This window comes from Cavia porcellus, unplaced genomic scaffold, assembly GCF_034190915.1.
Source record: "Cavia porcellus strain 051 isolate PalLab524CR breed Dunkin Hartley unplaced genomic scaffold, mCavPor4.1 scaffold_6, whole genome shotgun sequence".
In the NCBI taxonomy this organism is placed as follows: domain Eukaryota; kingdom Metazoa; phylum Chordata; class Mammalia; order Rodentia; family Caviidae; genus Cavia; species Cavia porcellus.
The window spans coordinates 63,183,545-63,196,442 of NW_026947489.1; the positions used below are offsets into that span (position 1 = coordinate 63,183,545).

A 12,898-nucleotide genomic window follows, 5' to 3' on the forward strand; every position below is an offset into this window, starting at 1 on the left:
TGTATCCAGTGCTTGCCATGTGGTATGCTCTCAGTAAATATTGTTTGAAGGTATAATTATGTTTTGAGATAATTAATGTAATTATTAATACTGATAAATGTATTACTTCCTAATTCTTACTGAATGTAGTTTTCTATTTTTCTTTCAGTAACTGCCCTTCCTTTTTGGCTGCAGCCTTGGCCAGAGCCACCTCAGATGAAGTCCTCCAGAGTGACCTGTCTGCACATTACATCCCAAAGGAGACCGAAGGCACAGAAGGAACTGTGGGTATGTACTTTTCTACAATGTTTGTTGAAAAATACTAAAATCTTCTCATATGTAATGATCCATAGAAAATATCTGTAAAATTCTAAATCTAATTGTATTTATCCAGCAGCTAATTATATAGTAGCAGTAGATGAAAAATACAATTTTTCCAATAGATCAATAAAAAGGAAGAAGATAAAATATAAATGTATTTTTAAAAGTAGTGCTATATATAGAATGTAATGAAACAACAGGAAATTGTCATGAATAATATCTAGATAATGGAAAAAAGGGGACTACAGATACACAGCAAAGATATTAATCGGTAAGTGTATGGCAGTTGAGCAAGTCTGTTTACAATTTTTAGCTTACCTTTACAAATCCAAGTAAAAAGTCAGATGTAAAAATAAGAAAGTTCAAGAAACCTTAATTATATTAGCTACTGTATTTACCAATAAATACAACTTTTTATGACAGATATGTAATATGTGCTTTAACTACATGGATCATTGAACATCTTATTTTGTCAAGATGATTATAAGGTCCTCTTTCTCCTTTTCTCTCTCTCTCTCTCTCTCTCTATCTCTCTCTCTCTCTCTCTCCTCTCTCTCTCTCTTCTCTTCTCTTCACTTCTCTTCTCTTCTCTTCTTCTACTGGGGATTGAACTTAGGGCCTTGCACGTGCTAGGCAAGTGTTCTACTACTGAGGTATAGTCCAGCCCTTTTATCTTGAGACACTCCCTAAGTTACCCAGGCTTACCCTGAACTTTTAATCCTTCTGCACCAGCCTTTCAAATAGCTGTGTAGACAGACAGGCACCACCACACTGGTGAGAGAGTCAGTTTCTTGAAAAAGAAATATTTATTAATGTTTTAATTTTTACATATTTGATAGGACTTAAAGATTTATTTAAAAAATCACCACTCTCCACTTGCTGAGGATCAAATCCAGGGCCATTTGCATGCTAAGCACATATTCCACCATTGAGCTACATCCTCAACCCACTACCTAGAAATTTTTTAAAAGTTGTTAATTTGTTCTATGTAAAGCATTTGCCTATAAACATAGTACAGAAAGAATACAGCATATATTAATGAATTTGAATAACTAGATTCCAGAGAATATGAGGAAGATATAAAAATAAACATTCTTGTTCTTCCTTTATCTTTCTAGATTTTGATAGAAAGTCATCAAGAAGGAATTATTCTGTTTTTACTGAAGATAATTTATTCACCTGGAACCAAACTGTTCCAGAGTGAAGTTGGATAGAATCCCTGCTACGAAACATTGCTCTTTCCTCTGGAGCTGACGCATGTACTGAAAAGACAAGAGAGATTAAATTCTGCCTCACTGCAGCCAGGGTGACAGCTGACTCAGCTCCAGCTTAGTACAATGACATTAACAACTGATGAGTAATGTACAGCTGTGAGGGATAGCCTCCTTCTTGGGACAACTTTCACTTTTTCACACTCCCTTTTTATTTTCATGTGATGATTATTTATATATTGATGTCCCATACCACTCACTATAGCAGAACACAAAAGAATATTTAATGTAGCAAGATTGAAGTGCTGCCCTTTGTGCCTAGTTTGGAAGAATTTTCTGAACCCCATAGGGTAGCAAATGTGAAATGAAGGGTTTTTGTTTCAATAGATATCATTGATCATTCTGATTTTATATTTTTCCAGGTGATTACTCAGTAATGTCTTCATGCTTTTTCCATGATTCAGACTATGCTAAAATTCTAATGTACTTTCAAATCTTTATCTACTTGATCCAAATCATTCAGTGTGAACTGCACTTAGGAAAAATCTCTATAGGAATATATTGTTTATCTGTACATTAGATTGGGAAATGAACACACTATAAGCCTGTAGTCACTGGCTTAAAGGCCCTGAACTCACAGAAATGCCTTTTTATCCCATGCCTTTTTATCCCTCTTAGTTGTTTCCAGAAACAACTATAAGGGAAAAAAATTAAAGTTCTTTTCATGTTTATGTTATTCCTAAAACATTATTTACTAAATGACCTTGCAAATCAATTTAATTGGTAAACTGCTGTCTAGACAACCTGAAACTGATTCGAAAAACTGAATGAAAATTAAAAACAAGGAGCATGGTGATGCATACCTATAATCCCATTACTCTGGCAGGCTGAGATAGAAGGACTGCAAGTTCAAACCCAGCTTGGGCAACTCAGTGAGACCTTGTGCCAAAATTTTAAAAAGAAAAAGAAAGAAGATTTGGAGATGTAGTGAAGAGATCCTGGGTTCAATCCCCAGTGCCACCAACACAAACACACACACACAAACAAAATCAAACTAAACAAACAAAAGAATTATAAAAAATTTGTGTAAAGAAATTTGAAAACCTGGATATTTTCTAGAAAAATATAAATGAACAAAATTTACGTAAGAAAAGATTATAAAAATTGGCAAGGACAAAAAACACATGGAGTAGAGATAATCCCAATGCTTTTTTAAATGAATGTTTTAATTGCACAAAGAAAAAATAATTTGCATAACATTTGTACAAAAACCTGCTGAAGAGCAGATGTGAGAGCACATGACTATAATCCCAGCATTCTGGGAGACTGAGGCAGGAGAATCATGCACTTGAGGTCAGTTTGAGCTATTTATTGACACCCTGTCACACACACACAAACATACAAAAAGGTCCCAGATTCAATCCCCAATACTTCAACAAAATCAAACCAAACCTTACCTCACAATTGCACCTTGACTACACTTCATTCATTCAGTGAGTAATTTTTTTTTTCAGTGAGTAATTTATTGATGACCTACCATCTAGACTCCTGAGATTTTCATTGTAAATGACACAAATCAGTTTGGCTTCAGCAAAGCATGATTTGCTAGATGTAGTGGCACACACCTGTAATCCCAGCACAGGATCACTATGAGTTTGAGGTCAGTCTGGGCTGCAAAATGAGTTCAAGACCTGCCTCAACTGCATACTGAAACCCTGTCTCAAAAAGACATAAAACAAAAACAACAAAAAGACAAACTCCCAAAAAACAGGAAGCAAAACAGGCTTTAACTGGCAACCCTCCAGGGTAAAGGCCATGCAGCTACCTTGAAATGTTGTCAACGCAACCTGGCATTTTTCTTCATTTTTATTTAATTACCAGGCTTCCTGTGATGGCCAGATGACTACTTAGAAACACTAGGTCTTCATTTGCCCAAATTCAAATTGAGCAGAAAAATAAAAGGAGCTTTTCTCAGTTGCTGTTACTTATATCAGTCCCAAAATTCACTCCAGTTGTCCAAATTGGCATAGTTTTCCATTGCTGAACTATTCACTGTGACCAGAGGAATGTAATTCTCTTGCTGGTTAGATCTCAATCACATTTTACCCCAAAATACATGTAGACCAAGATAAAGTTTTTTAAAAAAGCATTTTTCTGGGTAGCAAAAAAACACATTAAAGCAATGTTTTGATTGAAAATAGCAAATGGATAAGATAATCAGGAATAAAATGATTAAGAAGCATGAAGAGGATACTCTTGGTGGTGTGATCCTGTAACCCTAGCTAAACAATATGCTGAGCAGGAGGATCCCAGGTTTGAGGGTATCCTGAATACAGAGAGGGCCATCTCTAAAGAAAAGAAAGAAAGAATTGGGTTTGGAGTGGTTGAGGACTTGCCAAGCCTGTTCACTCATGGACATGGGTTCCAGGTGTAGCTCTGCAAAGTGGGAAGAAAGGAGAAAAAGCAAAAAAAAAAAAAAAAAAAATGATTTTATGTACTTACAAAATATTCTAAAGACACCGAATATAGCAAAAGCCCCTGCTACAAAATGTGATTGTTATAATAGATGTAATAAACAAAAGTGAGGGACAGAGAGGGAGCCCGGACAGATCTTGTGGTTACTTGTGTGTTAGAGGAAATTGGTATTGCTTCTCCTAACCAATTTAATCGCTGTCGGTACTGTCCAGCAGACTGTGCAATGATGTAAACATTCCCTAAGTGTGTTGCTCAATGTGGTAACCACTAGCCACGTGTGGTTATTGAGAAAGCACTTTAATATAGGTAATGTGACCAAGAAGCTGAACTTAAATTTTCATTTATTTGGGCCAGCAAATTTAGCTCAGCGGCATAAGCACCTGCCTGGCAAGTGCACGGTCATGAGTTCAATCCCTGGTACCAAAAAAACCACAAAAAACCCTAACATTTTATTTAATTCAAATATCCTCAGGTAGTTAATAGCTATCTCTTTGAACAATGCAGGCCTCTATAATGGAATAACACATAAAGAATGACATAATGGTTTATATTATTATAATGAAAATCTGGAAACTATCCTATCAGTAAATAATATGGTTTTTTTTTTTTAACCTTATCTCATTCTTCCTCAAAGTTTCTGAATTCACCTGTTTTATAATCCTCTGATGTGACTGTCAAATGCAGACACATCCATCTTGAGGGGCTGTCTTTTGGGGTCTCCCCTGCTACTGACACAAGATTGGTTATAGTGGTTCAAGTAGGTCATTGCTAGATGAAAAAGTTTCTAGGCTGGAGATGTGGCTCATTGGAACAAGGCCCTGGGTTCCATCCTTAGCACTGACAAAACAAAGCTCGTGGTAACTAAAACTCAAAACAACCGTAGTACTGGGTTGGCCAACCCAGTAGTCTCAGCTGGGCTGTTTGTTTTCTTCTTGTACATATTTGAGGCTGTATCTGCTCTTTGAGCTTCATTTCTCTTTCAAGTGTACCCTTGAATTCAGTTATAGGAAATTAAGGGGGACAAAGCCACAGAACAAGATTTACCATCCTATACTATGTTACTGAAGAAAGAAAAGAAAACTTGGGGTCAGTTTTCTGAATATAGTCTTAAGAGAATTCTGCTAAGAAACTGGTACATGGGTCACAGATTTATGGCAAAGGCAAGATGAGAGTCCAAGTTGCCATTGCCAGGCTGTTCAGGAACATATAGTCTCTTCTTCGGGGCTGTGTTCTTGATTGGAGAAAACATCTGTAGCCATTGCCCATCTGGCACATATTTTCTCAGGCTGTCAAGCTACATCTGATTTAGCAAAGTAAAACAATAGAGTTTTTTCTTTTCAACCTGAGATGTAGGAGGAGCCTCTAAAATACTGGCCTCAGTAAACCTTATCTTCCCAGGGTTATCTCAATATTTTCATCTTGACTTGAGTAGAGGGTTAAGGGGTGTGATATACAATCTCTCCTGTTCCATCCAACATTGCTTAACAGGCCTGTACACTGCTCTGCCTACTGAAGGATGCAGCTCACCTCAGAAGCCAGCTACTCGGTTCTTTTTAGGGGTCGTGTGTGGTGAAGAATTCTATTACTATTGCTCCTCTGATTGCTGTCTGCCTTTTTCTATCTAGAATTGCACACACAGAAATAATTTTTTTCTTAGAGAAATGTAAAACTTTTAACTTATTAATTAGCCTACTGACTAAACTATTACCTAAAGTCTTAATAGATATATCAAGTAGAAAAAATATGTAACTCAGTTCCAAATGATGATCATTTACGAGAGAGAGAAAAGTTAGGAAACTATGTTAAAGAGGAGGTCAGAAAGAAAGAAGGGGATACAAACAAATGATAAGGTAAACATTCCTGTAGTTTCTAAGCAAACTGTCTGTTTTCATGGGCCTTTTCTAATTCTGATTGGCTGGATAGCCAGTGTTCATCTTTCAGTCGTTCTTCTAGCTAGGCAGCTCCGCCCTCAGATAGTAACTGAAAAGGAGTAAATACTCCGAACTTGAGAGCAGGGCCCAGAGCATTTCCCGTCTGAAATCAGCAGGCCTTGCAATAGGTCTGGTCCTGGCTCAAGGTTTTCTCCTCATGACATAAGGGTATCTTAGTGGCAGCTGCTGGCTGATAATTTTCTACTAGAGATGCTCTGTCATTTTGTCTCTTTAGAAGCAGCATTTCATTTTTCTTGAGGAGGGTGAATTTCTTCTATTAAAGAGGAACCTGACTAAGGTGACCTACTTCTGTCTTTCCTAAGCAGACGAGTGAAAAGCAGTTTTATAAAGCTCTTTATTGGAGATTTCTGTGTTTCTTTCACAGAGATTGAGACTGTGAAATTGGCCCGGTCTGTCTTCAGCAAACTACACGAGATTTGCTGCAGCTGGGTGAAAGACTTCCCTCTCCGCAGGAGACCCCAGCTTTATTATGAGACATCAATCCATGCCATCAAAAACATGCGCAGGAAAATGGAGGACAAACATGTCTGCATTCCCGACTTTAATATGCTCTTCAACCTAGAGGTAAGGGGCACTTTTGGAGAACCAGTGAGATTTTAAAAAACAAACACCTTCATTGTCCTGCTGGAAAAGGAGAACTATGTATTTCTAATAGTGTCCTGAATAAGTTATAGAAAAACTGATTGCTAAGTGGCACAAATTTGCCTGTATTAGACTATGGAAAAGGAACTATTTTATGTTATTTTTTAGTAAGTTCAAATAAAAACTGGGACCATTATGTTATTTTGATAGGTTCACAAGGTTCAAAATTGCAAATATAAAAATCTCGTATCATCCAGATACTTAATTCCTCTCCATGAAGGCAAAGAAAGTTACCAGTTTCTTGTGTAAGCTTTTAGAGCTATTCTATAAACATATGAGTTAAAAAAGAAAAGTATTAGACATCAAAAAAGCTATTTTATAAAGAAAATATTTCTATAGTATAATTAAATGCTATTTGTTAAGTCCCTACAACACAAAACTCAAACATTTAAGGTTGAAACATTTTTTTTTTATTTCATGTGATTTTCTTTTTAAAATCTTGGTGCCTACGATAGAAAGTGGTTGAAATCATATTCCATGAATCTTTGTGACTGACAAATTGGATCGATATAAGCCTTGTCAGCTTAATAACCATTCTCTTGATACCTTCTTTCCTTTTCTATTAAATGTATTATGTTCATGCAAACAGAGGTGGGTTTGTTTCCTTCATCTGTCACTTGCCTCTTTTCTTCACTGAAGCCCATAACTTAAAAATTACAATGTAGTAATTTATCCATAACTTAAAACTTACAATGTAGTAATCACAATATTTCCTTCATTTAGTGGCTGAATTTAACTTTTAGTTGTCAAGGTCTAATAAGTGATCAAGTTAGTAATTGGTACCTATAAAAATATTACCTAATATCTTTGTTTGTAATACCATGCCCATGCAAATCTAACTCAAAGACGATGTGATAAACAATTCTCATATTGTTATACTTATTTAAAGATTATATTCAGATTTGAGGGCTTTATTGCTGGCTGTTGACTTGGTTTTTATTTTGCCTTATTTAAAGTTAATCCAAAGGCCTAACTCATAAAGGAGTACCTTAGGACAGTTTAGCAACAAATATTTAGAGGTTTTGTAAATTTTCATACCTTTGGTATGATAATTTCATTTTAATTCTTAAGAAAACAGAACTAGGTGAAGTGGTATACACCTGTTGTACTAATACTAGGGAGGCTGAGGCAGGAGGATTACCACAAGTTTGAGGCCAGTCTGGGTTACTTAGTGAGTTGAAGACCAAACTAAACTATACACAAGACCTTGTCTCAACTAAAAATAAAACAAATAAAATAAAATAAATTAAGAAAGAAAAAGGAAATAGAAATACAGAAAGTCTTACATAAAGTCTTACATAATTTTGTTAATAAAACATCTGAAATGACCTAATTCATTAGCAATATGAATATAACTCATTAACAATATGAAAATTATGAATATAAAAATATACTCATAAGATATATAAGCCTTTAAAAGTAGTGTCTCTGAACAATACTTAGTGACATAGGGAAATGCTAATGATAATATAAATGAAAAAAGTAGGACATAAATTTTATGTATACTATGCTTCTAATTTTATTTTTTAAAGTATGTTATGTATAGGATTGAGGTTTAGCTCAGTGGTACAGCACTTGCCTAGCAGACACAAGGTCCTGGGTTTACTCCCAAGCACTAGAAAAACCTAAAACAAAACAAAACAAAAGCCAAGCATGGTGGCACAAGCCTATAATCCCCAGCACTCGGGAGACTGAGACAGGAGGATGTTGTGAGTTTGAGTGCAGGAACAGCCTGGGCTACAAAGTGAGTTTAAGACTAGCCTGAACTACATAGCTGAGAACCTCTCTCAAAAAGACAAAACAACAACAACAACAACAACCCAGATACTATAACTGATGGTTTTCTATGGATGGTATGGGTTATATGTGATATCTATTTTTTTTCTTTTTTCTTTTTTTTTTTTTATCAGTACCAGGGATCGAACTCACAACCACACACTTGCAAGGCACGTGCTTATGCCACTGAGCTAAATCCCCAGCCCTATATATATTTTCTTTATACTTCATTTTCATTAATTATAATAGGGAAAGCATCAATACATTTTTTGTTTGTTTTTTAGAAAAGAAGCTCTTTTAAAAATCCACTTGGTCTCTTTTGCTTCTTTCTAATACTAAACTTAGTTGTTTAAGAATGAATACTGCTTAAGTACAGATAGCAATTCTATGTGTCAGGGTTACTCCTAGATAATTCCATTTTTAGTAAGTTAGTCATCAATAGCACTATAGGTGATATTATATCAACTGCAAAATGAACCTGTTTTAGTATTTCTTCCAACCACCATGACATAGCAGCTCCACTCTACCTAACACAGAGAAACAAGAGAAAATATGACCTTTTCAAGGATCAGTGACAGGGCCTGAACTCCTCTGTGGCTCCTGGTAGCCTAAGCAAAATAAACAGACTTAAAAATGAAAATCATTACTTAACTGTTATCGATGCCTATAGGGAGCTCAGGACTCTGTAAGACTTGAGTCACAGATCCCCTAAGTAAAGCAGACCTGAGATTGAAACACCTGAGCTGAAGATGAAGTAAACTATGTATTTAGTGGCTGAATTATAAACTTACGGTTAGGCTTTTTCAAGGCAAAGCAAAAGATTGGAAGAACTTCTTCTGGCAGGTGGCCCTTATGAAAAAGCGTGAAACTAAATCTTGGTTTAGTCATGGGGTGAAGCAGAGTTGAGAGTCACACAAAGCTCTTAGATGTCTGGTTCAAGTTCAGTTACCTAGTTACCTAGAGACTGTGCTATTTATGGTGAGAATTCAATGTGACCATGAATGATTTACAAAGAAGGTATTACACTTTAGAACTATGTATATTTTTTAAGTCTATTTTAAACAAGCTGAACATAATTGGCTTTGCACTAGAAAGCCAATTGTTTTTTATTGTTTTCTGACATTCTAAAAAGTCCTCAATTCTACCTCATACCTCCTCTTTCCTCCCCTTCCAACTTTGTAACAGCAATTTTGAAGCAAATGTATGTGGGTGGTTTCTATGGTACAAGACAACAACTTTCAAAGAGAGGGCACTTCAGCCTGAGCTAATTGGGCATGATATGTTCCAGTGCTTCGTGTACAAACACAGATGCCCTTATATTCAGGTATTTCAGCAATTGGTCGAGCATGTTAGAAAAGGGAAACACAGACTCATTATCTGAGCGACAAATGCAGTAAACGAGGATGGGCAACAATGTCTACGGTAATTGGATCATTTGAATCAAACCGTATGCAACCCCTTAACTGTTCCATGTTTGTACTGACAGGACCAAGAAGAACAAGCTTACTTCGCAGTGTTTGATGGCCATGGGGGAGTGGATGCTGCCATATATGCTTCCATTCATTTACATGTTAACTTAGTACGCCAGGAAATGTTCCCCCATGATCCTGCTGAAGCTCTGTGCCGGGCCTTCCGGGTCACTGACGAGCGCTTTGTGCAGAAGGCAGCTAGGGAGGTAGGCCATTTTCTCTTCCCTTCTGTCTGTGAGTGCAGTATTGGGGTTCACCAGGCTTTATATAGCTGAAGGGCTCTTTTGAACTTTTTTCTCTCTGGGCAGGCATTATCCAAACTGTATTTTCTCGACCCACAGTGTTGGATTCTGTTGTTGATTTTAGCCAAAAGGCTGAGAAGCAATCTGTTGTAGTTCTAAATCTAATTCCTTCTTCAGGATTAGTTGTAGAGGGGTACAGTTATCTACTGTATAGAACTTATAAGCTATGGCTTTTCTGGATTCATTTCTATAACCACTGCTGGGTTTGGAGGGTGAGTTTTATCCTCTTTTATTCCCTATTGCCTGTCAGGTTCACAGCAGGACTGTGTCTCTAAGTACTCTTGCTGATAAGCTCTGTATGTGGGGAATGTAAAACAAAAACAATGGTTTTAAAAAAGAAACAGAAACTGGGATTACTTCCATACATTTGGTTCTAAATGGATAGGCAGTGTTTGCTCAATGTCTCTTGAGGGAAAATTTCCTTGGGGAGGGTGAATCCTTAGATGATCCTTCATTTTTTCTTAATGAGAAGAAAAGTCAGAACTCATATGCTATATTGCTAAGGTTAACCAGACCTAAGTGTTTTTTACTCTGAATGAAATTCAGGGGCTCTATAATAAGATCTAAAAGTTAAAAAAAGTTTAATGATTATTCTGGGTATCAGCATATAATTAACTACAGTACTCTATACTGAATTTTTAACTGAGGGCCAATAGAAAAAAATTTAATATTTAAAATTACAGAATTAGATACACACAGAAAATAACACTCTTGCGGCATGGCTTAAATTTATCTCTTTAAATGTAATTGGACAGATCAGAGTAATCACTTAATCTATTTCTTTGATCTCACAAGCAGTAGTAGGATTAAGCATTAAGATTGTTACTCAGAAGTGTTTGGTATTGGAGAAATATTCTGTATCTATACTCCAACCCCCAAGTTTGATTTAATATGCAAATTCTTTAAATTAACCACTACATATTGAAGTGGGGCTAGAAAATAAAATGCAACTCTTGGCTTAAGACCTTCCCAATCTCATGAGCATCAGTATTCTGCTTGGTCTTTCTTGAAGCTGCTGCTGGCTCTGAAGTTTTAACTTGAGGAAAAGAGTGGCCCCTTTATAGGTGATCTGTAATCACTACCGTAAAACAAAGAGAATCATTTTGTTTTTTCATTCTCTAGTTTATTCTTATTCCTCTAGCTTATTCCTATTCTCAAAATTGTGGCTTCCCCATTTACCTCCTTTGTTTTGTCAGGCTCCTGGTATCTCTCAGTTCTACCAACAGTTCCCTTGAACAACTCAGGTTTGTCTCAGCAGTTACTTTGCTCCTTCTTGTGCTTCCATGTGCTGCTAACTGCTGGGGATAAGAAGCTATTCCTGTTGTGAAGCAGCCCTGCCTCCTGTTCTCTCCGGGGCATATGCACTGCAGTGTCTTTATCGTGTGTTCCAGAGGGCTGAGTTTTTAAACATTCTGTGTGGGAAGATATTTTATTGGTGGGTGAGAATTTATAATAAATTTTCCCTATATAGGGAACAAGAAGTTGTTTTTCTTATTAGATACAAGAGGTCCTTTACCACCCCTGATGCACTGGTTCTAATTTAGGCTAGGTCCTTAGTAACAGAAAGTCATGTTCATTTGGTGGTGACTCATGTCAAATAGAGATGTCATTTCAGCATAGTGGGATCAAGAGCTTTACAGTGGTAGCTATTACAGTGAAATTCCAGGCTGTTAGTTCTTTATGCAATGTTCCAAAAGCAAAGATTTCTAAAAATATGGTAGGGAAGGTATTATCTTTAAAGGTATAAGCATCAGGGAATGCATGCTATCTCTTGGTCTCTTGAGAGCATTTGTTATATACCAGGCAAATGCTTTGTATATTATTTTGTATGTAGGACATCTCCCTGAACATATAGCAGGTCAGTAATGAAACAGACTGGAATGTAGAAATCTTTAAGGACTGATTTAGTAGATTTAGCAATGAACCGAAAGCCAAAAGAATTTTAGCTATATTTTGTATAATACTTGCCCTCAGGCAAGTCATGTAACCTGTCAGTTTTAAATTCTGTATGTAAAATGAGATTAATAATCATCTCCTTTTTGTATATCACAGATCAGATGAGTTTATATACATAAATATAAGACTACACTGAGAAACACAGGATTGCTGTTTGTTAAATTGTATTAATATTAAAATGCAACGAGTAAATATTTAATTTTATTATACCAGTAGATTGGGCATAATGGCATATGCCTGTAATCCCAGCACGAGAGGCTGAGGCATAAGGATTGCTGTGAGTTGAAGGCCAGCCTGGACTACATAGTGAGACTCTGTTTCAAAAACAAACAAACATAGGACACACTTCCATTAACTCCCCTCAAATGCTACCTCCCAGGCCCTGGCTCGAAACACACTTACATCCTTGCCACTTCCTAAAGCAGTTCTTTAAGTCCTCTTTCATATGTGTCTCTAGTTATGTTGCTGTGGCTGCCTCAATGTCCTAAGACTCAATTCAAAATGTTTACCTTTCATGATCATTTTGACTTTAGGAAAGAACCAAAAGTTTACATGGTGCCAGATCTGGTTAATAAGGTGGGTGAGGACATAAAGTAATGTTTTTATAAGCCTGAATAGCACTTGGCAGCAGCATTCATCATAAAGATACTCACAAGAGAGAACTTCCAGAACTGCTTCAGAAAGTAAAGGAATGATGGGATATGTTTCTAAAGCATAAAGCAGTATTTTGGAGGGAGTTAGTGGCAATGTAACTTTTACTGTAATAAATTTTTTAAAATGCATCTATTTTGATGATACCTACAGTCTGCTTCTCA

General features: G+C 36.4%; 1 protein-coding gene across 1 annotated transcript in view; it reads left to right on the forward strand.

Moving 5' to 3' along the window:
• Ppm1e (protein phosphatase, Mg2+/Mn2+ dependent 1E) overlaps window positions 1–12,898 on the forward strand; it is a 157,585-nt gene that overhangs the window by 133,326 nt on the left and 11,361 nt on the right. The window contains exons 2-4 of the mRNA XM_003469446.5: window positions 149–267; window positions 6,303–6,502; window positions 9,843–10,031. Coding sequence (XP_003469494.2) covers window positions 149–267; window positions 6,303–6,502; window positions 9,843–10,031 — 508 coding nt within the window. The remainder of the gene's footprint in view (window positions 1–148; window positions 268–6,302; window positions 6,503–9,842; window positions 10,032–12,898) is intronic.